The sequence below is a fragment of the Eptatretus burgeri genome, chromosome 11 (assembly GCF_056783735.1).
Source record: "Eptatretus burgeri isolate ZD-2024b chromosome 11, Ebu_testis_v1, whole genome shotgun sequence".
NCBI lineage: Eukaryota > Metazoa > Chordata > Myxini > Myxiniformes > Myxinidae > Eptatretus > Eptatretus burgeri.
The window spans coordinates 82,874,268-82,897,811 of record NC_140971.1 but is presented as its reverse complement, the minus strand read 5'-3'; the positions used below and the strand labels follow the sequence as shown (position 1 = coordinate 82,897,811).

The 23,544-nt window shown below is 43.5% G+C and overlaps 1 protein-coding gene across 3 annotated transcripts in view; it reads right to left on the bottom strand.

Moving 5' to 3' along the window:
* The window catches only part of LOC147017499 (A disintegrin and metalloproteinase with thrombospondin motifs 18-like), a 181,984-nt gene that overhangs the window by 109,695 nt on the left and 48,745 nt on the right, over positions 1-23,544 (bottom strand). For all 3 annotated transcript variants that reach the window (XM_085847208.1, XM_085847209.1, XM_085847207.1), the window contains 5 exons: positions 23,336-23,538; positions 12,734-12,817; positions 7,823-7,982; positions 6,941-7,046; positions 6,333-6,470 (listed from right to left, as the gene is read on the bottom strand). In XM_085847208.1, the coding sequence (XP_085703334.1) occupies positions 6,333-6,470; positions 6,941-7,046; positions 7,823-7,982; positions 12,734-12,817; positions 23,336-23,538 (691 nt within the window). The remainder of the gene's footprint in view (positions 1-6,332; positions 6,471-6,940; positions 7,047-7,822; positions 7,983-12,733; positions 12,818-23,335; positions 23,539-23,544) is intronic.

The following is a 23,544-nucleotide window of genomic DNA, read 5'->3' as shown; positions in this document are numbered from 1 at the left end:
GCAGTACTTGGGAAAAAAAATTATTATGACCAATCAAATTTGCCACGAGTATACCAAGACAGCGTGGGGTAAGGCGTTTTATGAACTCTCTAGTTGGTATAGTGTTCATATTGAGCATGTCCTAACATGAAACAATGTTAGACTTTCCTATATATAGAGGTACCATTGTTATGTTTGTGTCATTAAGAGTTTGTGATGAATTAATCTGTAAAGCCATGAGTTTAATCTGGAGATAAAATATCTGACAGTCACATGAATTGACACTCTTCTTATGTTCTTTAGCTCCTGGTATCATACCAATGATAAAAGGAAATCTGAAGCTTGCATCAGGTCTTTCAACCTTGCTATGAGACTGTGTTTTGGCAGCGCAAAAATGGCCTAAAAGTAGATGGGGGGACAGAGAGTGAGAGAGAGAGAGAGAGAGATGGGAGATTGAGACATTGAGGGGGAGAGATGGGGAGTGAGGGAGAGAGAGAGAGAGAGAGAGAGAGAGAGAGAGAGAGAGAGAGAGAGAGAGAGAGAGAGAGAGAGAGAGAGAGAGAGAGAGAGAGAGAGACGCAGGAGTGGGGGTGTTTGGGGGAGTGGGAGGGGGGTTCGGAAAGTGAGAAGAGAGAGATTTTGTTCTCACAAAGTAAAATCTTAAGTTCCATACAGCACCCACCCACATGCTCGCTCATGTGGTGTTTAATACTGTCAAACTTACTAGATTATAAAGCATCTTAATTCGTTTTGTATTTTCTACTTCTTTACTGGCAGAGCTCAAGTCCACTTAGCCAATCAGCCCACGTGCAAGGAAAGAAATAACTGTATGTGGTTTTCATTGGCCATTTTATTTCCTCAGTCGGGTTTTGTTCTTGCAATGTGACACAAGTCTGGCTGTGCATTTAAACCCTAAGGCCAAGAAATATGGGGTGGCTCATGCAGGTATATACCATTACTACAATGTGATTATAGCTGTTCTTTTTTTTTATATGCATGGTACAGGCTCGTGGAAGAGCTGGGACACCGAACAGATTGAGACACAACATAATAAAGGGAACAAAAGGAACATAAAGGGGAAACACCAACAGCACAGCACAGGAAGAAAGTAGACGAACAAGGACAAAGCTAACGATGAGGAGTGGGGGAGAACGCAAGGGGTGGACAATGTGATGCATATTTCAAAATTTTGTGATGAGTGGAAGTGGTTTAACCGATGTACAAAAGATCATGGTTTTGGATTGGGGATGATCTGAGATGGTGGTGAACAGCTGTCTTGAAGACCTGGAGGGAAGAATGATATTGAAGAGAGTCTGGAAGGTGGTTCCTCAGGCGGGGGAAAAAGAGGAAAAACGAGTGGAGGTGAGCAGTGCTTCTGGAGTTAGGCAGTTTCTCGAGGAGGGGGCATCTTCATTGAATTATATTTTAGGAAAATAGATTTAAAATCTATTTATGTCACCAACTAAATACACTTAAGATGTGTTGGACGTCGGGTGCGGAGATATATTGATAAACCAGTTATAACGGTGTAATTTTTCACATCGATAAATCGGTGTTGAAATTCTGAATATACCGGGACATCAAAAAAAAATCGGTATATCACCAACAAATCAAGGAAAGGTGTTTATAATCTCTAAATACTGTACATGATTTAAAAAGCTTTGATGCACTTGGCTACACCTGGAACAGTGGACCATATGACGTGAAGACATACCATGAAGTAGGTACAGGATATTTTAACTTTTAACCTTCGGTACACAAGCATCATACAAGCAATCAAATTTTTCTTTGCCCCCGTGGTAGTTATTAAAACAATTTCCCATTGGTTATGTACATGAATCAGGTGTGCTTTCAAAAGTCTGTGCCGATTACTGACACAGCGATCCGCAATATTGATACCAGCCTGTGCCGATTACCAGTACGGCAATCCGTGATAGTCATACCTGGCTGTGCCGATTACCAGTATGGTGATCTGTGATAGTCATACCTGGCTGTGCCGATTACCAGTATGGTGATCTGTGATAGTCATACCTGGCTGTGCCGATTACCAGTACGGCAATCTGCGATAGTCATACCGGCCTGTGCCAATTACCGGTATGGCAATTCGCGATAGTCATACCGGCCTGTGCCAATGACAAATACTGATCTCGCTTTGACACATGGCCTGCTCCTGCATGATGGGCCGAATGGCCTGCTCCTGCATGATGGGCCGAATGGCCCGCTCCTGCATGATGGGCCGAATGGCCTGCTCCTGCATGTAATACTTACCCCACACAGTCTTGAGAAGGACTTGGTGCGAGCAGGGGCACCGAGGGTGGGGGTGGTGGAGGTCACTACCCTGTGGCCCAGACCGAATTGGGGCCTGTAATTATTTCTTAAATTTTTTGTTTCATATAATGACTGTTTGTGAGCCTGGTGTTGGCGCAGTGGTTCGGGCAGCGGCTTGGGATCCAAAAGGTCCTGAGTTCAAGCCCCGTTGGGCCACTGAATTAATACACCAGGGGGTTGACTCAGCCTGTCATCCTTCCGAGGTCGGCGAAATGAGTACCAGTATACTGGGCCGGTGTATACCCCAGTTTAAATAGGTGTACCATATCCCTGTGTCGTAAGAGGCGACCAGGGTTGCGTCAGGAAGGGCATCCGGCGTAAAACATGTGCCAAATCAGTATGCGGATCATACGGATGATCCGCTGTGGCGACCCCTAAAAGGGAGCAGCCGAAAGAAGAAGAAGATAATGATTGTTTGTGATGATAAAAAAAAACTGGGGGCAACTTTATTTTGTGTCTCTGTCCAAGCCACCCAGGATGATTCCTCAGCATGCCTTGCCATGGACAGTGACACCCTCCCTCAAAAAATAAACTACTGTGGGAACAATTTACATCATCACAATCGTGGTCATGACGTAATGACGTGAATGAACAGAATAGTGTTGGCCACACTTCTACACTTCGAAGGAAAATGTGTACAAATTATACTTTGAATTTTTTTTTCATGTCTACTCAATATGCGACATATCAAATAGACATGTAACATGTGGTCAAGTTTCAAAATAATTAAATAAACAATTTTTTTTACGCAGGTTCCAAAAATACATCATGGTTCAATGGCCGGCCCTCCGGTGAATGGTTTTTGATGTACGCTGTTCACAAAATGCAGACACGTACACGAAGTAGGTACGACACCGATTGCTTAACCCTGCGTTTCGCTTCACGCACATGGGTTAATTACTGTGTCAATGATGTGTACGTCTTCTATGAATACCAAATGGACCATTGAACCATTGCGTATTTTTGGAACCTGCGTAAAAATTATTTATTTAATTAGCTTTTTTAAATTCCGATATACCGATATATACCGGTATGAGCCCCCCGCCCCCCCCCCCCCCGATATATCGATATCGGAAAACTCGACACCAATGGAACGTAATCGGGTGAATGTTAATGACAGATTTTACTAATGCACCATTCATTAGGATACTCTACGGCAGTGTTTCCCAAGGTGGGGTGCACACCCCACCGGTGGGGCATGGCAATAGTTTGGTGGGGCATGAGGATTCAGAATTAATTAATTAATTAATATATGATCGCTTCCGAGAGAAAGAGCAAGAGAAAGCTAAGAGAAATCGACCGGAAATCACAAAACGTGGTGATTTAAGGCTGAAACTGACAAAATTGGTTCCTCGAATCAAACAAATCTGCAGCCAGCATCAAGGGCAGGGCTCCCATTGAAGTGAGTAGCAATTGAATAAAATTTGCAATAAAGTTTTAACAAAGACTTTTGAATACATATGTAGTATATACTGTAGTGTCTCCAATCATGGTGGGGCATACGATTTTTTTGAAAATCAAAGTGGGGCGGTGGACAAAAATGGTTGAGAAACACTGCTCTCAGGGCTAACAGGATGGCCCAGAGGTACAACCACTTGTCTCTAAGCTGTCTCACGAAGGATTTGAATCCTGACCCAGCTATAAACTGTCATCACGACGTTTCACAAGCAGGGTGACTCATCAATGTGTGTTCCATCCCTTGGATGGACATTAAATGCACATCCCATCTGCCAGTTGGTGGATGTTAAAGATCTCATGGTGTCCTTCGTGAAGAGTAGGTGAGCTATTGCTGGCATCATGGCCAAATCAAAACTCCTGCCTTACACATCACTGACACAGCTGTCACCTCAGCTCATGATGCTTCCCTGCAGCCTTGTGCTGCACACGAAGAAGAATATAAAGAAGAAGGGCACTCCACAGCCAGTAAGAGAATATCTCCATATTATAAATGCATAGTGAGAAAAGGAAGGAAATTTGGGATGGTCGAGAGAGAAAAGAAAGGGTAGATGGATTGGGGAAAAAAGGGAAAGAATGGAGGAATTGGAGGGAATCGATGCTTAATATATAGGCCTACAATACGAGCAAATGGGGACAATAGGAGCAAATGGGGACAATAGGAGCAAACATTCTGCCCTTTATGTGTACATATATGTACGTGATTCTGAATATTGCTAAAAATGTACTTGGATGAGTGATATGATTAGAATAATGACTGTAATAGTAACAAGTCTGAAGACGACGATGGTTCACGAGCGGTATTTGACGATGTAGATTGTTTCAGAAGTCAAGGATGAGACAATGTGATAATGTTTGACCAAGTTATAAAAATGATCAACATGATGTGGTACGAGTGACAGGTTATAAGCTGCAAAATGTCGAAAACCCAGTTTCGTTCAACAACTTTCAAAATTTGACCTTTGCATAACCTTTAAAGGTCACAAAACAATGTTGTGGACATTAAAATAAGGAAACAGGATATGTGCTATAGTTTATTGGAGTTAGTTCGTCGAAAAGGTTGAAAACCCGGTTCGATTCCCACAACTTTGAAAATTTGACCTTTGTGAACTTTAAAGGTCAAAGGTCAAGGATTATGACCTTTGGTGCAAAACTTCCTCTGGAACATTCCAGGAACAATATAACGTCATATAGGCTATATGGCATTTCGCACTCCTCGGATTATCCATAATTTGATGAAGTCAGCGTAAAAACAAACTTTAAGGGGGCGCCACGGGCAAGGTGTTCGAGATAGAGCAAAATGGTTTCGAGACTTTAGGGGGGGAATGACCTCAAGATTATGCGTCAAAAATATTGTCATCCTAGCTCTCAAAATTTGGGCAGTCGTATGATTTTTATGTCAAAATTCGAAATTTTCTAACTTCGTGACCTTGTGACCTTGACCTTGGGATGAAAATGAAAAAAAAATCGAGCTCCGTGGGGCCATGCAGGTGTCATTGGGCTAACCAAATACCGAAACCACTGTCAGATTCGACAAACCCCTGAGGAGAAGATGCAAATTGAAATCGGCTACCCCCCAAAAACACGTTTTTTGGGCGTGGCTCCGCCCATAATGGGCGCATCACACCCATTGTCAGGAAAACACAACAAGATCATGATATAAACCTCCCACCTAAATTTTATCAGGATCGGATCAAAACCCACGGAGCTATGCTCGGGACAGACAGACAGACAGACAGACAGACAGACAGACAGACAGACAGACACACAACAATAACGAATATAGTGGTCACTTTTTTTTTCGTGAAAATATTTTTTCGTGAACCAATAAGGAAGCCTGGTATTGGCTTTGTGGTTAGGGTGGTGTACTTGGAATGTTAGTGTCCTGAGTTCAAGCCCTGTCAGCTGCTGAATTAACACCAACTGGGGTTGACTCAGCCTTTCATCCTTCTGAGGTTGACTAAATGAGTACCAGTGAATTGTTGTTAATAGGGGCATGTCATTGGTGGTTCTCCCATACATGGGAGCAGTTGTGATGCATTGTTGATCACAGCCAGTTGAAAGCAGATCATGCCACCACAGTAAGTGGAAGGAAAAAAAAATAGCAATAAACCAATTACTATTATAATTAGAAAGGCATTCGGTAGAGAGCATGCCTCCGCCACGTAATGCCTGATCCACGAGAACATATCGGGCCCAATACATTTTTAAAATATCACGCTAAGCAGTACCATATCATCTTTGGCCCAATCTCTCAATGGTGAAGAATCACTTTAAAAATTCTCGTGGTTGGATCCGGATCTTCACCAAAATCTAATCAGTTCGAGCTTGTTATACACCGAACCTGTCCACCAAATTTCATCCGGATCCGTCGACAAATGTTTGAGCTATCTTGTACACAAACAGACAGAAAGAGGTGAAAACATAACCTCCTTCGCCTTCGGTGGCGGAGGTAATTATTTTTACATAATAATAATTTTATGAAGCAATACCAATCCTATGATGGCATAGCATGATAGCATGCTTCTTACATTATTTAATGTTGACATTGAATTGGGTGAAGACCATACCTGAGAAAATCCAGCAGGCTTTGTCTACTGCAGGCTGACCAAGAGAAAACGCCATCTTGTCCAGTCAAGGTCGGTGCCATGATGTGGCCCTCCCACTTTTTGCAAACATTTCCATCACCGTCGTGCACCATCCCAAAACTGCAGGACGAGTATGCAAGGGGTTAACGAAAGAGACTAAAGGGAGAAATAATTAGGTACCATGTGAGGAAACAAAAGTGCCAATGCCAATCCATGGTAAGGATGGGCTGTCACGTGCCTTCAAAGGCATTGAACGAGACACCTACTTCTCGTTAGTTTGCAGCGAACATGTTTAATAGAAGCAGAAATCTCTTTGAAAATCTTTTTGTTTCAATCTTTCAAAAGTGTTTTGAGCACCACCGCTGGCACATGATTTCAGAAAGGATTTCTAAACATTCACACACCTGCTCTTCTTAAGAATCCCACTTCCTTCAACACCTCCACACATATCTCTTGGATTATGGCATTCCACTGAGAAGGCCTTGTCATTTTTGTAAACCAACGGTTTGGGTGTCGCTCGATGGTCAAATTAGGCGCTGCCTATGACAAATTTGTGAAAGGTGATCCATAAAAATGTTTGAAAGTTTTACTTGTGCCCGGATTCGTGTGCAATGGTGAACGCGAGGCCCAGGCCCGAGTCTTCATTGACAGTGCAGCTGCGGTATCTGCTGCACATCCCACTGATAGGAGCATAACCTGTTCAACGCATACAGAATATTTTCTTCAAAACAGCAGTGGCATTATCCAGCAAACTATATGTCAACCTTGTTGTAAGGCACAGCGGATATCCTAACACTATTTTTACAATCATTTCAGACTCGTGGAGGAGCTCAGTGATACGTCACATGCAGGACAATGGCATTCAGATGCATCAATGTTCCTTTAGATTAATTATTAGGATATTAGTAGGCAATGGACAAATCAACTTGTTGTATGGGAGTATTTCCGGAACCGTGTGACCAGACCAACCGTTCGACAGAAGTTGGCAAAAAAAAAAAAAAATCGGAATTTAGCCAAGATGTTCGTGATAACTCACCTACTCTACACAACATATACGATGGGATCTTTAATGTCTACCGACAACCAGTGCCGGTAGATGGGTCCTCCACCTTAACGTCCTTCCGATGGACAGTGCACACACATTGATGCCTCACCCGGCCTGGATGCCAAATAACAAGGTGACAGTCTATAGTTGAATCAAGATTCAAACTCAGGTTAGACAACTCAAAGGCGAGAGCACACACTCCAAGTTATCCTGACAGCCCTCCATCATGATCAAAATGCTCAGACGGACATGTGAAACAGACCAATCTGTGATGATCTCAACTTTTAAGATGCAAGCTTACAGTATACTAGGCTATGACTCACAAAATCAATTTTGGAGTGTATTTTAAGATACATGTAGGGGCTCGTTGCATCAACGATACAGGATCTAAAACTGCGAGGCACGAAGAGTGTGCAGTGTAACCCACCGAGTGTATCACAAGGCTCATTCTTCCAAGAGCAGATATCCAGGCCAGTGAGGAGGATTGCATGGTCATGCCGTATACCATCATTCCCTGCTACATGTGACTGCCACTGGCAGAAGCTTGACAGGGTATGGTCGGCGTGATGGCTGATCAACAGGCCTGGCTGAGCAGAGACAGCCACAGGACATGCAGCAGAAACAGTGACGCCATCAAACAGCAAAATTGGGTGGTCTCCTTAAAACCATGATATGTAACAACGGACAAACTCGGGCCAAGACCCAAATTACAATGTGATTCTCTTCTACCAAAGTGATACAATGAAAAAATTTTTTTTCATGGTGAAGAATAAAAAACAGTAGTTGAAAAAAATTCAAGTAAACGACATCTGTAACTGATATCACATTTATTTGATCGATTTACTTAACTTACAAATTAAATTGATTAATTAACAACCACATGTTTTACTGATCTCACAGATCATCATCTATTAGATGGCTCTATATGATCACTGCACCAGCACAAAGACCTACTTTTTTCAGTGGAGGCCCATGCTCATAGAAGAGCTGAACGACAGAGGTTATCATGGAAAGAAAGCAACAGCAGGCATGATGGTAAAAGGACGACAGTGTGAGCAGGATCAGAAAGAATTATAAAAGTTCATCATTGGGAATGGGTGATAGTAAGAGATGGTAATGAGCATCTATACATTTGTTCTATGCAAGGTTGAGACTCATGTGGGAGCGAAACAACAAAGGGCAGACAGCAGGATAAGGAAGTATGGGGGGATAGAAATGTTCAAGGAGGAAAGGAGAAATAACACAAAACACAAAAACGAGTAGCAATGGCCCATAGAGTAACAGAATAGGAATGAATGAGAAAGAATCAGCAAATGTAGAAGTGATCTTGGGTAGGCATGGGTAAGTGCATGAGGTAATGATGGTCAGGATGTTTGAAAGACTGAAGTGAGGAGGACAAGACAATGTACAGGTCAGGTCAGGTGTGGGAGCATGCGCCAGAGCAGCGCGCCGCTGCATCCACTTTCCGCCAGTACTCCTGGGGCCTCCGTCTGGCCATCCTCCAGGCAGTTGCCTCGCCTATCCCCATCTTCTTGAGATGCTGATAAACCTGCTGCAACCACGAGGAACGTGGTCGGCCCATTGGCCTCCTCCACTCACGAGACCCCCTCGCTGAGAGAATCTGGTGAGTAGGATCACCGTCAGGAAAATGAGAAACATGTCCATACAGCCGCAGCTGATGCTCACGAACTATGCAGGTAACAAATCTCATTTGAGTCTCTCTCAGCAACCACTCGTTGGACACAAAGTCTGACCAGCAATAGCCAAGGATTCTCTGAAGAGACCTGGTACCAAAGGAATTAAGTCTCTGTGTCAGATCCCTGGACAGAGTCAAAGTCTCACATCCAAAGAGCAAAACTGGAAGCACGAAGGACCTGAAGACTCGGACTTTCGTCCTCCCGCACAGGTACCGGCAGCACCACACCCCATGATACAGTGAATCCATGACTCCCCAGGCCCTGCCCAGATGTCTGTTGACCTCTGGCTCACTGCCTCTGGCTCACCTCTGGCTTCACAGACGTGAATATCACTGCCAAGGTAAGTGAATCTCTCCACAACCTCAACATCCTCAACACAAACAGGTACAGACAAGAGAGCAGCATCCAAGATGTCAATGAAAGCCTGAATCTTCGTTTTGACCCAGGAAACCCGTAAACCCAGTGGCTCCAACTCCTCATTCAGCACCTCGAGGGGCCCCAAAAGGATATCTGGAGTCTCCGCAAAGATAACTTCATCATCTGCGAAATCAAGGTCAGAGATCTTAACATTCCCAAACGATGCACTGCAGCTTGATCTCTCCGACATCCTCCCTGGAATCCAGTCCATACAAGTGCTGAAAGTGTGGGGCCAGTACACACCCCTGACAAACTCCAGTAACAACTGGAAATAAGTCAGAGATGGTAACACCACATCTCACAGCACTCTCAGTACCAGAGTATAGTTCAGACATCAGATCGATCAGTTTTGGTGGCACCCCACGAAGACCAAGAATACTCCAGAGGACATCCCGATTCACTGAATCAAATGCTTTACAGAGATCAACATACGCTGCAAGCAGCCCCTGCCGAAACTCTCGTCTCCATTCGGTGAGGACCCAAAGAGCAAGGATATGGTCAACCGGTGACCTCTTTGGTGTGAAGCCTGACTGCCCTGGACGCTGGTGTTCAAGCAGATGGTGGTGAACCCTATCAAGAATTATCCGAGCAAAGACGTTGCCCGGCACTGAGAGCAGCATCACCCCTCGGTAGTTGTTGGAGTCTTAGCGATCATCCTTCCCTTTCCAGAGAGGAACAACAAGGCCCCTCTTCCAATCAGTTGGGATGATGCCTGTGTTCCAGGCAGAGCACAAAACTGCATGCAACGACACAAGTGCAGCATTTCCACCAGCCTTGAGAAGTTCAGCATGGATGCCACAGATCCCTGGAGCTTTACCCCATTTCATCCGGTTCACCGCAGCCTGTTTCCACAAACGAAGGTGGACCATAGTTGATTGGAGGGTCAGCAACAGGGATTGTAACACCCCTGACGCCCAACTCGACAGCTGGGGGATCAGCCTGGTACAACCGCTCAAAGTAATCGGCCCAGCGGGCCTTCACTTCGGACTCCTCTGTCAAGATCTGACCGCCCTCTGCTCTAACTGCAGCACATCGAGGGACGGGCTTGGATGAAGGCAATGTGCGAATTCCCCTGTAAGCGGGACCAGGGAGACAAATCCACAATCAGAAGACTATGGGGACGAATGAATACAAGCGGGCAAGCAGCTGGGTCTTGGGAAGGGTGCGTCGGTGGGCTTGGGGTGATTAGGAGAAGGCAGGAGGAGCAAGGGAAAATGTAAGCTTGTATAAAATAGAGAGCCCACAAACTTACCACCTGTTGGAGAGTAACAGACCCTGGTTATCCACCTCCTATCTTCAGATTCCAATGGTGTGGAAAGTCTTGTTTTCGAGTGCTTCAAGAAGGGAAAGGTCGGAAAAAGCACCACCCCAGAGCAGGGAGCGATATTCCATGAAGCAAAATGATTCCTTTGCCCTTCAGGGAATATACAGATGACATTTAGCCGTTGATGCCAGTTTGGAGATATATGAAAGTCCCATGAAAGGTCATGGCAGATAGTGAGGCCGAGGAGTTCCAAGTACTGCACCTCTTCCAGTGGCTTTCCGGAGAAGTTGATTGGATAGTTTGATCGCTGATCCTTGTGGAGAGACTTAGATTTGCTCTCATGAAACACCATGTTCCAAGTAGCTGACAAGTGCCTTATCTTGTCAGGTATGATAAAAGGGATTAATCAGTGGCCAACCTTTCACAAGTGATGAACTGTTTACACAAGGTGAAGTCAATGGAAAAATGGTACGTACAGTAAATTTGGTTTTCTTGAGAATTGGGTAAATCGTCAATATGGATCAAAGATAATATCAGTCCAAACACACTGCCCTATGGAACCCCAGCCTGAAGGTAAAGATCATGGGAAATGACACAATCAAGGGCCATCCATTTTATCTGCTCTTACATGACACCAATAACCACAGCTTGAGCAGGGGCCATGAAGAGCAAAGAAAGACAACTTAGAAATTAGGGCTGGATGTCAGACAGCATCAAAAGCTTGAAATATATCCAGAGAGAGGGCCCTAACCTCTTCCTTGTGTCTCAGGGCATCTGTACACTGCTGTATCACAAGGAGTAACACATCAATGGTGGAATAGCCATATTGCATGCCAAACTGGTTGTTAGAGATTAGCGAGTTAAAGAAGAGATTCTGATATCAGCTGCAATGATGGACTGACTCTCTTACTTTGCTGATGAGGGGGAGAATATTAATCGTTCTGGTCTTTAGTTTAGCAGATGTGTTTTTGAACCTTTCTTATGGATAGGAGTGATGTTTGCAACTTTCCAAGATGGAAGACGCCCATCCAAGGATGACCTGTGAATGAGAGAGCCGAGAGTGGATGTGATAGGCGTGAAGCACAGTTACTGATAATGGGAACACTTATGGAATCAGATCCACTTGCAGAAGAGTTGTCAGACCGGTTAAGCAATGTATATACTTTGGCCGGGAACATGTTGTTCGGAACATTCTGTAATGAGGGAAAGGATGGGGACACAGGAAGTGATGTAATTTGAACCTTGGACTTTTGAGTGGAGACGGAGTTTGAAATTCTGCTATTTTTTCCTGAGCAGTGTCCAGCATGACTCCACCCTTTTGGAAGGAAGGAATGGAAAGGGAATTTATACCAGAGGCAGACCTGGCCAGCTATCACCAGGCTTTGGAGGACTGTGAAAACGTGGAGAAATTGGAGATAAACTAGATGTTGGGCCCTTGATCTTCATAAGATACCTATACAACGATTCTGTGCTGTGCAGATAGACTGCCTGTTACGATTAGTTTGGTTTGCCTTCCAGGATGAGAATGCAAGTTGTTTTCTTCTGATGACCTCACTGCATAGATCAGTGTACCAGAAAAGTTTAACGTTGGATGGGATGAACTTGTGAGGAAGAGAAATGAGTCCGTTGAAATTCCAGGAGCAGGCAATGTTTGGAGCTGATGTGATGATGGACCAGTCCTGACAGATGAGGGCAGATTTTCAGCCAGATCAATCAGCTTTACCAAATCTGATTTCGAAGAAACTGTGGTCTTGAAGGACTAAATGGAATAGCATGAGACGGCAGACATAAAAAGTCAGTCCCCATATGAGAGGTTATACACCACGAGATATGTATTACATCCACTCACCATACAAAACAAAGACACACTAATGAGTTATGCTCTGCAGACTGATGAGCAACAAAGTATGCTCAGTGTTCAAGTTACAAAACTGAGATATAAAAACGAATCCTTCAGTACCTGATCCTTTTCCAGAATGATGAGACCGACCAGAACAATGTTCACTGCATTTCCTATTGATCCATCCTTGAACAAGCTGGAAACCTGTGCAATTGGAAGAACAGTTGTTGAGTTGGTAATGTTCTCATGTAGAGTTTGTTTAAGTTTTGTTTATTAATTCCCATACTCCTATATATCACAATAGTTGGCCTTTGTGATGAATATGCTATTGTATTGAGTAAAGATAAGAATATTACTTTACCACATTCCAACTGGTCAACGACATTGAGGGTTTCAAACATCAGAAGCAGCTTAGTTTTCCCGTTTGGCATTTCCATATAAATGGATAGTTCATGATGCGAGGATGCCTGTTTCAATTCCCAGATATTGTGTTGATTTGTGTATTGTCTAGTAATGACCTTGTAATTCTTCCAAAGGTACATTGATGATGGCTGAGGGGGGTGTGTAGCATTGGGATTCTCATGTATGTAGTACTTGTGAATGTCTGCAGCTGTAGAGGAACCCGGGTAGGGTTTGAAGCAGCAAAGGGCTTACCTAGTATCACCTTTCATGGGTGCTTAATGCAGCATTCTTTGGCTGGAAGAGCATGTGGTTTAATGTTTGACATTTATAAATATATATATAGCAAGACCCATGACCAAATTACGTATATATGTATGTACATCCTTATGAGGGATTTTTTTTTTCTAAAACTGTTTGTTCCCTTACAAGGAACTTCAATGCATGAGGAAGCATTAGGCACATCACAGCCTGCACTATTACCGACCTATGATGGTTTCCTTTAAATGCAAGGAAACAGTACGTACGATTTTTAAAGTTTTTGGTATGACCCGGCCACGGTTCGAACCGCCAACCACCCAGACTCAGAGCGGACATTCTAACCATTACAGTTCTCACTTTTACACCAATGAGGGTGGGGTTTTTATGTTCAATGCTCATCCTCTTATCTGCTTCCTTTTGCATAGAAAACAATAAATGTATAATTTCAGTTAATTTGGACAATAGGAGAGGAGAGGTGGCTTACTTAATGACTCTGAGGTTTTCCCCAATTTGCTTATATAAAATGATACAGAATTTCTAATATCTATATTTTCCTTTCTTTTTTTGTTGGTTGATATTTTGTGACTCTGGCATGTTGTTCTGGTGCTGATGTGGAAACGTGAAAGGCGACAGAAGTGAATTTGTAGTTTCTCCAGCTCGAGCAACGGCATCTGACCGAGATGTAACATTTCATTGTGGCAACAGCTCAAGTTTGGGGCAAAACATTGATGATCTGTTATCTCAACGGTCAACTGTTTGAAGAGAAACAATGAAGAATCATGTGGATTCTGCAAGGAAAGAAAAGTATGACTTCGATTTTGGTGAACATCTGGATACAGGATATTTTTTTCATTTCTGAAGTGATTCTTCACCATTGAGAGATGGGGCCAAACACGATATTTAACATGATATCTCAAAAAGTTGTGGACGGGTTATAGGAAAACTTTTGGGTTGTTGACAAGAACAAGCCAATTCGATTTTGGTTAAGGTCTGGATGCAGATCCGGCCTATCAGTGGGATACAAAACGTAGAGGTATGCGCTCCAAGTGCCGTTCAAGTTGGAATGTGTTTTGATACATCAAGCAAAATCAGCAAACAATGTTTAATGTACAAATTTGTTGAGCAGAAATTGGAGAATACGTTGCTATCCCTTGCCTGCCACCACCACATTGTTGTTTGGCTTGTCAAATGGACCTGATATTCAACTTTTCAAAGATTCCAAGAAAAGTGCCATTTCATTGATCCAAAAGCCTTCAGGACTTGAGAGGATGATAACATTGTGGTAGTGAAAATGGAGGAATGTCCACTGAAGCAGTGGAAACAAGAAGCCATGAAGTTCGCTGGAAGAAGACTGAGCAGGAAATCATCAAGTACCAAATGGGTTTTGGAGCAGTTAGACTGTTAGAGGGACAGGAAAGCAGGTGATGAACAGGAAGATCATAATTTCTGAGTTGGCATGCAAAGAGTAGGGTCTATCAATGATTTCCTCAAAGCCAAGACCATGATGGCAAAGAAATAGAAGGTGATTGTCAACATCAAGTATGAATACCAGTTCTTGAGCAGCTACAATACTTCTTCCCTAGCTTGGCTTGATTCTCGATGAGGATGGAAGATGAAAGAAAGAAATAAGAAGAGGATTGGGTCTCATGAGGCCTTAGATGACAGGAATGATTAATATTTTGAGGGGTACAGGAACTAACCTTGTGACCAGGACTTGGCTATTGACGGTAATAGCTTTTTTCTCTCTACAAGTGAGGCTCATGAAAGAGCAAAAAATCACCTTGTTTATGGATGCAAACACTAAGAGCTGAAAATAAACGATGGACAGATGCTGAGAACCTTTGAAATGTTTTGTTCTTGAAGATTGCTGTGGGTCTACCAAGAAGATATAAATAAAAAAAACCAATGACTAGGTACTAAGATAGGGCCTTGTCACACCTTGACGTTTTAGCCAGCGTATGGCAGAGTATCAAAATGTATGTAAAACGCTGGCATACGCTGAACTATTAATGTTTTTTTTTCAGTTTCAGTTCAGACGGGTTCCTCCTGTGAAGCCCATTTGTATATACCAATTCCCCTAAGTGCTGCCAATACGCCATTATACGGTAGCTGCAAGTTAGAAACACGTTCAGTAAGTTCTGTGGTCATCCGGAAGACATCAATCAAATACATCTACATACGTCAATATGCGTTTGAGATACGTTACACATAGGTTCAAAGCACGTTACTCATAGGTTAGAAATAAGTTTCGGGTGCGCTAAACATTACCTCGACGTGTTTCGACTTATGAGTAACTTACAAGTAACATGTGTCGACGTGTGTCAACGATCGCATATCGGGCCTACAACTTATGGCCAGCGTATGCGGAACGTGTGCGTCATACGCTGGCATACGTCGAAAAATTTTGAGCATGCTTAAAATTTGTCGACGAGCTCAGCGTACTACGACGTATGCCAGCGTGCTTCAGCGTGCTCTTAACGTATACAAAACTTACCCATCACGTATTCGACGTGTGCCAGCGTTTTAGACAAATTTTTCATACGTCGGCATACGCTGGCTAAAACGTCAAGGTGTGACAGGGCCTATTAGTGTAGCAACATAGCAAACATGTTGTGCGTTGTGTGATACAAGCACCAAATTTGGCACAAATGTACATTAATATGTTTCGAACATTTTCAGATATTGGGCCACTTGAAATTCTCTCTTTATGTCCGCCATATTGGATTTCAAAATGGCTGCCACTTGAAATCTACATTTGCTATTATCTCTGGACGTAATGCAGCTATTGACTTGATTCTGGGATCTAAATGTATGTTTTTGGGGGCAAGGAATCCAATGGTACCATTTTCAACTTAATATTATCTATCACAGTCTGTTATATAATTTTATTTGGAAATTATCTAGGCAAATATTGGATTCAACCCAATACTTTGAAAAGAATGTCTTAGTTCTGTAAATGTCTTAGGTATAATACTGACATGCATCATGGTCTAGTATTTGAGGCTAGGTGTACTGGTATATCTGAGGCTAGGTATATACCGGTACTGAAGATACGTGTACATAAACAGTGTCATGTTAACAAGTTCAGCATTGCCACAAGTACATGTATGTTGTTGACTCATCGTCATGTGCAGTCCCCTTCACACACACAGAGGGCTGTGCACTGAAGGGCAGCCTTTTTGCACTTGCAGCGCCTCACACATCCTTTCTTGCACTTGCAAGAAACCAGCTCAATGCAGCTGTGAACTGCCTCAGTTAGCCTGGTCCAGTAAGGTGTGTACTGTCCTTCTCCAGTCCTTGACCAACCCCAGTTGGTTGGTGGAGGGAGCTCTGGTGCTGGCAGCAGTAGCTGACCCCACACATGTCCACCTTGATACACTGCCCTCTTGACATGTTCCTCCAGAGCTGCCTTCATTGGAGCGATGAGCTGCACATTGTTCTTCCTTGCGAAGAGTTTCCTCCTGGCCTTGTCAATGTCTGTGCATTTGCTGGTTCGATCATACAACAGGATCACGAACCTCTCGATGATGCGCATTGCATCGTCTGGTACGTCACGAGGTGCAGAGGACAGCAGCAGCAGCGCCTCAGTGAGTTCTGGCAGTACCGTCCAGACTGCCCAACGCAGTCTTCTTGCCATGTCTATGAAAACTAGACACAGTGTCGCATCCAGTTAAAGCGTGGAACATTGGCAGTGCACGGGCCTTATCTCGTCCCAATCCAGCTGCTATTTCCTGTGCTGCTCGGTATCGGAAACTCTGGCCTGTTCCAAATGCCAGCCACAGTTTGTCTTCTGATTGCAACACCTGTGCCAGGGACACTGCCAGCACCACAACATCGGTGTCTACAGTCTGGATGAGTATTGCATGGTGTCCATACTGGACTGCGTGAGATGCATGCAGCAACATCCGACTGTCAGCTTCTTCATGGTTACATGGGGCGAGTGAGGTCAGATATGGCAGTAGTGGCTTGCTGAGCACTGCCTCTCCATCAGTAATGACGAGTTGCTTGTCCTCCTGGTCAAACCATTCCATGAGAGCTGCTGAGAGGAACCTGAACAGCTCGGTCTTGTTGCTGTCCACTCGTAGGAAGTTCTGCCAGTTTCCTGGTATGGCTGCGGCAGCCACCACACGTCTCCGCACACCTTGTCCCTGCTTTGCACGTGTACTACCTTTCAGTGAATCAGCAAGGTAAGTATCCCAGACCATATCCAGGCGTGACACTGTTTGCAGCATCGTGGACATATATGGGATGAAGATCTGTTGTGCATACTCTTCAAAGGTCTTTGATGCAGCCAGCTTCAGCATCTGGATGATGGCTGCTCCATCAAACACAATACTTGTCGTGACAGGAGACTCTGTCTTTGCGTCGGAGACTTCTTCCAAGCATGTGAGGAGATCACTCTTGGTACCAGTGCAGAGGCTTCCACCATCAGACAATGCAGGAGGACATGCCTGATTCTCGTGACAAAAGAACTCCTCAAGGTTTCCATCCCTCGTCTGGCAGCCAATGTACAGGCGTGCGAAGAGTTCACGGTCATTCTTGATGGAGGCGAGCTGTTGCTGACCTATGCTCTGGCTTCTTGGAGTGGAAGTGCTGAACACCTTCAGCTTGTTACGAGGAATGGGTGCGACCACTGCCTTTGTTCTGTCCAACAGACACTCGCTGGTGAAAGCCTCGAACTACTCTTGGCCAATCCTCTTGGCATTCATCACAGTCTCCACAGCAGCAGGATCTGCGATCTCCTTTGTGTCCAGTTTGACTACATCCTGACTCTCCTCCTCGAATGGGTTGCCCATCCCCCCTATGACACCGACGAGAGAGTGAACATCTTTCACAAATGAGGCCTGTACACTTGGCGTCTGATCATGATGACGTGTGTCTGCTGTTTGCCATCTCCAGTGTTGGTTCCCATCCTGGAATTCTTCGATCACCCTGGCAACTTCTGGTCCCGCAACCATCCAGCGATGTAGGGCACTAGGGTTGTCAGTGAGCCCAACTGCTCCACCGTCTCCGTTGATGCAGGCATTATTCTGCTCATGTGCCTGGTCAATCGGGATTGAAGAGAACACCCTCTGTGTTTTCTGAACGGTGAAGTGGCTTTCCCTGAATTTCCTGACTACATCTGGGTGTTTGATGGTGAGTTTGGCCATGTCCTTCAGGTGCACTGGTATCCACCTAGCATAGTGGGTGTGATCCAGTGCATGGAACCAGGGGACCAGCTCTGTCAGAGCATCGCGGTACATCATTAATGATTCCTGCCTGAGAGAACGCACATACACTAGAACCAACAGTTCTAGTTCCAGCACGGTTGCCCAGTAGTGAAACTGGGGGATGTCTTCTCTTCTCTGGCAACACCAGTCTTCAAGCTCCAGAAGGTCATCTGCATCCCTGGTTTCTCCCAGACAGTAGTGGTTGTAGGCACGGTGTTGCAGGATGTACAGTGCTGCTGCAGTCACTTGATGTGAATTTATATTTTAGACTGCCAGTATATATGAGCTTGTCTGAGTTGTTACTAGTGATTTAGTATAGTTTTTTTTTAATTTATATTTGCAGAAGTAAGACATTCTTTTCAAAGTATTGTGTTGAATCCAATATTTGCCTCGATAATTTCCAAATAAAATTATATAACAGACTGTGATAGATAATATTAAGTTGAAAATGGTACCATTGGATTCCTTGCCCCCAAAACATACATTTAGATTCCAGAATCAAGTCAATAGCTGCATTACGTCCAGAGATAATAGCAAATGTAGATTTCAAGTGGCGGCCATTTTGAAATCCAATATGGCGGACATAAAGAGAGAATTTCAAGTGGCCTAATATCTGAAAATGTTCGCAACATATTAATGTACATTTGTGCCAAATTTGGTGCTTGTATCACAAAATGCACAATTCTTTTGAATATTTGGGCTAAGCTGCCCCACTATATAAGGATGAGAATAGAAACCGTTGGAATAATTCAAAAAAGGAAATTCTAGTACTTGGGGCAAATGGTGATAGTCTGGAACCAATGTAGACAGGCGAAAAGATCCTCGTGACAATGACTCCGGGAGTGGGAGAGCAGGTCGGGCCGATAAATTACGAAAGAAAGGTGAAATTCTTTACGACCTAAAGCTGTGATTTTGCTATGTATTGTATATTGTACCGGCTCCCCTTGCCTCGGTTGATGGAGAAACTCAGTCTTTTTATATTAAATACAAGTTGGGTCATCGAAACAGCTGTCATTTAGACTTTAGCAGAACATCAAGAGGATTGATGTTTAGAGCTGGAGTAAAAATTAACCCGGGAGTGTTCCATGGAAATGATGGGCCAAATCACCACATTTCCTTGTTTGAGGTCCTACATGATCCTGTGATGACTACGTACACTCAGTGTACCGGTGGAGACCATGGACTCCTTGTATATTCATTTCTGTTCTGCATATAGAATACAAATGCTTAAATTCAATTTCTTTGATTCCATTTATGTACATTTTAAAAACAAAAACACCTGGATAATGTACATTTTCATGTCAACAAAAAGTCATGATTAATGTTTGACATCGTTAATTTAAAAACTGTCCTTTTGTCGGCGTTTTGTATGTACTGTATGCTGTCGAGATGTCCAAGGGTGTGTTCAGCTACCAAGTAGCTAGCTAGCGTTTGCCAAGCCAGCCGCTCCTTATCAACAGTTTCTAATGGAGTGCTTGATTGAGTGCTTAAGCCACTTGTTGAGCACTCTACAAGAAACTTGATAACTGAACACACCTCAGATTCATTATACATGGCCACAAGGAAAAACATTATTACGACCATTTCGATGACTTTGTCCCTCAGGGGCAGATTTCGACATGGCACATGGTAGTTAGTGGTTGGGAGGAATCGAAAGTTGGTTATATTTTAATTATTTATTTTTCCCAAACGTGGTTTGGAAAAGCCCTGCAAAAATTCCTTTGTGGAAGGAGAAGGGTCGAGGGTCGAGGGGTTGGAGTGGGAGGAGGGAGGGGAAGGGTGGGATAAAGGACCCGACTTTCAATGCCAGGTTGTCAGTGAGTTTGTAGATATTTGGGTTTTTTTCCTTTGCTGTTTTTTTGGCATCCACTTATCATAGTGACATGTTCACGCTTTCAACTGGAAGCGCTCCCACCTTATCTCAAACAGACGCGAGTCCCATACGTGTGCAGACCAAAGCGCCGCTGCCAACCAGGAGGCTTCAGCCCGGTCACTCATGTCAAAAGACAGAGATTTAAGGTCATCATTGGTTAAACATCAAACGGAGCAACCTATCCGGATTTTGGGCTTATTTTCCCTCGTTATGAAGGTGCATCTTTCCTAGAAAAAAAGGTAAAAAAATCAAAACATTTAGATAGCTTGGGACATGCTCCTTGACCCCATGGCCAAAGTACACAGTCCAAAAAGACTGTCCCGTTGACATACACATGCCCCTCAGCCCAAAGGCTATAGCACATGGTCAATCAAAATAACCCCAAAGGGGCAGAATACATATCCATACCCCTCCATAGGAGGAGGCCCCCATGACTTCAACTGCATACCGTCCTGAATTCAGGCTTATTTACCACCACCAGGATGGCATACTATATAAATATCCAATCAATGATGACCACAGTCGTCGTTCAAATGTTATTAGCGCCCACTGGCTAGAATGGTGAGCATCAACCGCAGATTATGTCCCACACTGTAAAACCACATAATCTGCAAATAACAAAAGCCTGTCTGCCACCCAAACGATTGTTCCTGCCAATGCAACCCCAAAAATACACAAAAGGCAAGTGCATTCAGGTGGAGATGTAGGCCAAAATGTATTGAGTGTGATGAAGCACTCCCACTCGACCTCAAAAAGATGTGATTCCCGTACATGTGCAAATCGACGCTTTGGGATGGAGGGGACGGGATGGGAGGAGGGACCCCACGTTGCCTGGCAACGTCGGATACCTATGCTAACTGTATCAACTAAAAGAGATATAAAGAGTTTAAAATTTGCACATGCTTCCTGAGCTATTATCAGAGTTAAAGCAGTTGTAAAACTATAACATAACACTACTGTACTTCAAAATACAATGCATAGAACAAGTTGATACATTCCTGATACAGATGCAATACACATGAGGGTTAACCCAAATATTATGTCTTCTATTTTATTGCTCCATGAAGTTTTTGTTTCCAAAATTATTAATAAGCAGGTTATAAACCGTGCTGTTATCCTTCCATTGGCAACCACATGATGCATCGCTGAGGCAACGAGAGAGTTCATAGAACACGATACCCCGCGCAGTGTTTAAGTATATACTTCAATTAAATAAAATTAATGATTTTAAAGATCACTAAAAAATCTAAAAGTTTTGTGCTACTGAAGTAGTCCTATACATCACCCATATACACCACTTTATAGACTGGAATAAGACAACGTCGAGACGCAGTTTAGGAGATGGAGGCTTTATAGATCACCATAGAACACAGCGCCAATCAGCATCATCCCTAGCCATATCGGCGGCCTCTTCTTCACCCCGATACTGCACCCTTTCTCATGCCAAGCCCTCTTATGCGATATTTCGATATATAGCATCGTTCTTGGAAGTATTATGAAGGCGCTTTGTGTTCTACAGTGTTTACAAATACAATTCAATCAAAATAAAAGGTGTGAAGAGATTTAATGGCACATAAAAAAAATTCTGGGTTTTACCGCCGTTTTACCCAGTGTCTCTTATCATACATCACCCTATCGAATACGTTATATAAGTTATTTGTGCCTGTTGTTTATGTCCTTTATAAAATCTTTAAAAACAGTAAGTTTCCTGTTTGGAATGATTTTCAATTTTAACTGCCATTAATTCAGAGCCAAGGTACGGTAAAATGACAGACTTGTCTTCCTATTCATGTTCCCATTCATGTTAAAAATATAATTAGATTTAAATAAATTGTTCCTCATTCATAAGCTGATGATTATAAACTGATAAGATGGACGGATGGACATGAACCAATTGCTTAACCCCGCTTTTTGCTTCGCGTGCGTGGGGTGATGATGTTTTCAATTTATTTACGGAGGGTGGGGGAGGTGGGACAAAATGTACCTCCTCCACACCCCCAGCCATGAAGGAATGTGCCTGCATCAGTGAGACTCAGCGTAGATGCCAGTCTTAATAAAATAAATCCCAGAGATGGGTAAATTTCCTGATTGGAATATGTCATGATCTTAGTTCTGAAACTTTGAAACGAAGAAAAAAATATTGACTTCATTTTCTAAGCTTCAGAAATGTCACAATAATGTGATAAATCTTATAATTTCAATAGATAATTGAAATACTTGATACTTTTATCCAAAAAACAATGCGAATTTAGAGCACATAAGAAGTAGGTAATGGATTATATGAAACACCTTGGGTAAGGAGCCAGCCATACAATTATTATATAAGAAGGTTGGGGTGGGGGGGAGGAGAGGGGGTGAGAGGTTTCAGGTCGGCATGTATATAGTGCATATTCAGAAATGGAGTGAAAATTTATGCAACATTTTCGTACCGAATACATAAATGGCCCCGAAGTAATATTTGCTGTAAAAATGTGGATTTGGCTTTGCTATATTTGTATTGGCTGGCAGGATAGCCTAGAGGTATGCACGCTCCCCTTTGGGCTGTCTTGCCTGAGGTCGAATGTCAGCCCAATTGTAAACCATCACTCTGGTGTTTCACAGGGTGAAGCATCATTGTGTGTGACATTCGTCGGAAGGACGTTAAGCCGGAGGACCTGCCAGCACTGATCGTTGCGGACGTTAAAGAGGTCCCATGATGTCCTTCGCAAAGACCAAGTGAGTTATCCGCAGCATTCTAAACAGATTCCAAATACCTGTCCTAACTGACTGCTGAGAAGGCAAGAGCAAACCACCCAGCATGACCCTTGCCAAATTACTTCTTTCGCAACACCAAGGCTGTGTAAAGAGTATGGTGCATTGATCATGATATTTGTGTTGTTCCAATTGTTCTATCACTTTAATTCCCTCATTAAAGTCAGAACAAGTTGGCAAAACGACATCTTGGTCCAAGTTTTGTGAATTTTTTTTTTCCAGACTCACGATGTTAAAGATGGTAAGAACATAGTTTGTGATGTTCTCTTTGCCGTGTCTCTCCACCATCTTCTTGTCCACCACGACCAAAGTCTCGAGCGTGTTCTCTCCCTTGCGTGCAAGTTGGCGGATGGCAGAGCGCTTCCCACGTGACAGGAAAGAGTACTCATCTTCCATGATATGCAGATCTTTCCCAGGTGGTTTGGGCATGTCTGTAA